Source organism: Pyrus communis, chromosome 17, assembly GCF_963583255.1.
Source record: "Pyrus communis chromosome 17, drPyrComm1.1, whole genome shotgun sequence".
NCBI lineage: Eukaryota > Viridiplantae > Streptophyta > Magnoliopsida > Rosales > Rosaceae > Pyrus > Pyrus communis.
In genome coordinates, this window is record NC_084819.1 from 3,649,866 (window position 1) to 3,652,113 (window position 2,248).

General features: G+C 36.7%; 1 protein-coding gene across 1 annotated transcript; it reads left to right on the top strand.

Annotated features, from left to right (window-relative positions):
• The first annotated feature begins 649 nt into the window (after positions 1-649).
• On the top strand, positions 650-1,788 carry LOC137722654 (endochitinase EP3-like). Its single transcript, XM_068461705.1, has 2 exons — positions 650-1,008; positions 1,161-1,788. Exons 1-2 carry the CDS (start codon positions 705-707, stop codon positions 1,559-1,561), a joined length of 705 nt encoding a protein of 234 aa, XP_068317806.1. The 5' UTR covers positions 650-704; the 3' UTR covers positions 1,562-1,788.
• The last annotated feature ends 460 nt before the right edge of the window (positions 1,789-2,248 follow it).

Consider the following 2,248-nt stretch of genomic DNA (forward strand, 5'->3'; position numbering starts at 1 on the left):
CTCAGTCTGTCATGTATTTCCAACTAATTAAATTTCATTGGACCATTTCGTTGAACACAGAAACATATCAATTCTTGCTATATGTCAACAACTACTAAAATATGTAGAGACTTTTCATGGGTGGCTACAAGAAACAGTAGAGTAATGTTAAAAATTGTCAAGACTTGTCAATTGAGACATTTCATCAAGCATTTAATGTGCACGGTAGGAGGAGGATGTTGTAATTAGTAGGTTTTTGAAGTTGTTGGGGGAGTCATGGACAACCAATGATCACATGCTAACTCCGCCACTAAATACAGTACTCTTGATATAATTATATTGTATTGTACACAATTATCTACTATAGATTCCTATACTTCTTTCTACAGTACCAGATAATCCAAGCCTTTATAGGTAGATTAAGGTTAAAAACACCTCTGTGTCAATTAGGCTTTAATTCATTTTAACGAAGTCCAAAACTTACGATTAAAATACCTAACTAGATAACCATCAGAACAGAAGTCAATTTGGAAATCATGACCTTGGCGGTCCATTGAAATTTCAAACCATAGGTGTCCTCAAGAGAATTCATTTATAGTACAATATGAATTTCTAGAAACCCTAGCTGCAAATTTCATTGCCTATAAATATGTCCAACTATCTCAACTTTCATTTATCATATCATCGCTCGCTTCTTCATTAGCCCTTAGTTCCTTACAGAAAAAATGGCTATCTATCCTAGAAACAATTACCTCCTAAACCTCATTGCAGTGGCGTTTGTTGCAGCAGGAGCCCTGTTGCCCACAAGTGTAACAGCTCAAGTTGCGGTGGGTGATATTGTCACTCAGGCATTCTTCGATGGGATCATCAACCAGGCTGCTGCAGATTGTGCTGGCAAGAACTTCTACACACGGCAATCTTTTCTTGATGCTGTGAACTCGTATTCCGACTTCGGCAGGACCGGTTCGGCGGATGACTCCAAACGTGAAATTGCAGCTTTCTTTGCTCATGTCACCCATGAGACTGGCCGTAAGATATTCCTATTTGTTCTTTTTACCTCCAACTATATAATGTTTATAAAAGCAAAACAAAAAAGATGAATTAATCAAGTAGTTAACGTCCTAATTAACGTGCAATTATACTAACTCTTTGTTTTTGTATTCTCCTTTAAATATTATCAGACTTCTGCTACATAGAAGAGATAAATCGTGACACATACTGCGATACAAGTCGGACAGACTATCCATGCAACCCTAGCAAACAGTACTACGGACGTGGACCTCTCCAACTAACATGGAACTACAACTATGGAGCTGCTGGAAACAGTATTGGTTTTGACGGCTTAAACTCACCTGAATCCGTGGCCTCCGATCCCGTCCTTGCATTCAAGACTGCATTGTGGTATTGGATAACCAATGTCCGTCCTGTTATAAGTCAAGGATTTGGAGCCACAATTCGAGCCATTAATGGTGCTGTGGAATGTGATGGTAAAAGGCCTGACCTAGTTCAAGCCCGTGTCAACTATTACACTGATTATTGCTCCCAGTTTGGTGTTGATCCTGGCACTAATCTCTCTTGCTAAATTATAATTATAATTATCAGCTTAATTGTATGCTTCGAATGAATAAATAATGCAGCCTAAAAGAATATGAATAAATTCCAAGCCGCATGGAATAATTAAGGAGAGGGCTACCTCCTGCTGTGTAGTCCACCATATAACTTACAAAAATAAAGATCATCGTTCTCAGAAGGTTGGCCACTTTCACATATGATCTGATTGAAATATAATCCTATAATTAATTCTTCTTATGCCTGAGAATCAACCATTGATCCATTGCAATTCATATCATAAACAATCCCCGTTTCTTTGATTTATATAAAACTGTTATTCAACAATAAGATTGGAGAGTTTACTCCAACAAGCCAATGCACATGACAAATTGTCAAAACTCTAACATTCGAGTTTTGACTCCAATTGTTTTTTCTCCAATACAAAGAATCACACCAAAATGGTCAAAGCCACCATTCTTTTTGAATTTTTCTATTTAAACACCATAATTTACTTAAGTTCGCCCCAAATTTTATTTACACTTAGTTGAATTTTAACTTTTCTAAGAACAACACATTTGTTACCTAAATGCCCTTAAACACCAACACGCCACACCCACAAACCCTAAACCTTAACTTGAAATCTAATTGTTTTAAATTTGATTCAACACTACAAGCAAGCGTTTTCAAGTGTATTTTTTTTCTTTCTAGAAAGTTAATA

Excerpts from the sequence above, each read along its gene's own strand:
- LOC137722654 (XM_068461705.1), top strand. The coding sequence starts at position 705 with ATGGCTATCTATCCTAGAAACAATTACCTCCTAAACCTCATTGCAGTG. Across the intron at positions 1,009-1,160 it reads TGTCACCCATGAGACTGGCC|ACTTCTGCTACATAGAAGAG; the intron begins GTAAGATATTCC and ends AAATATTATCAG.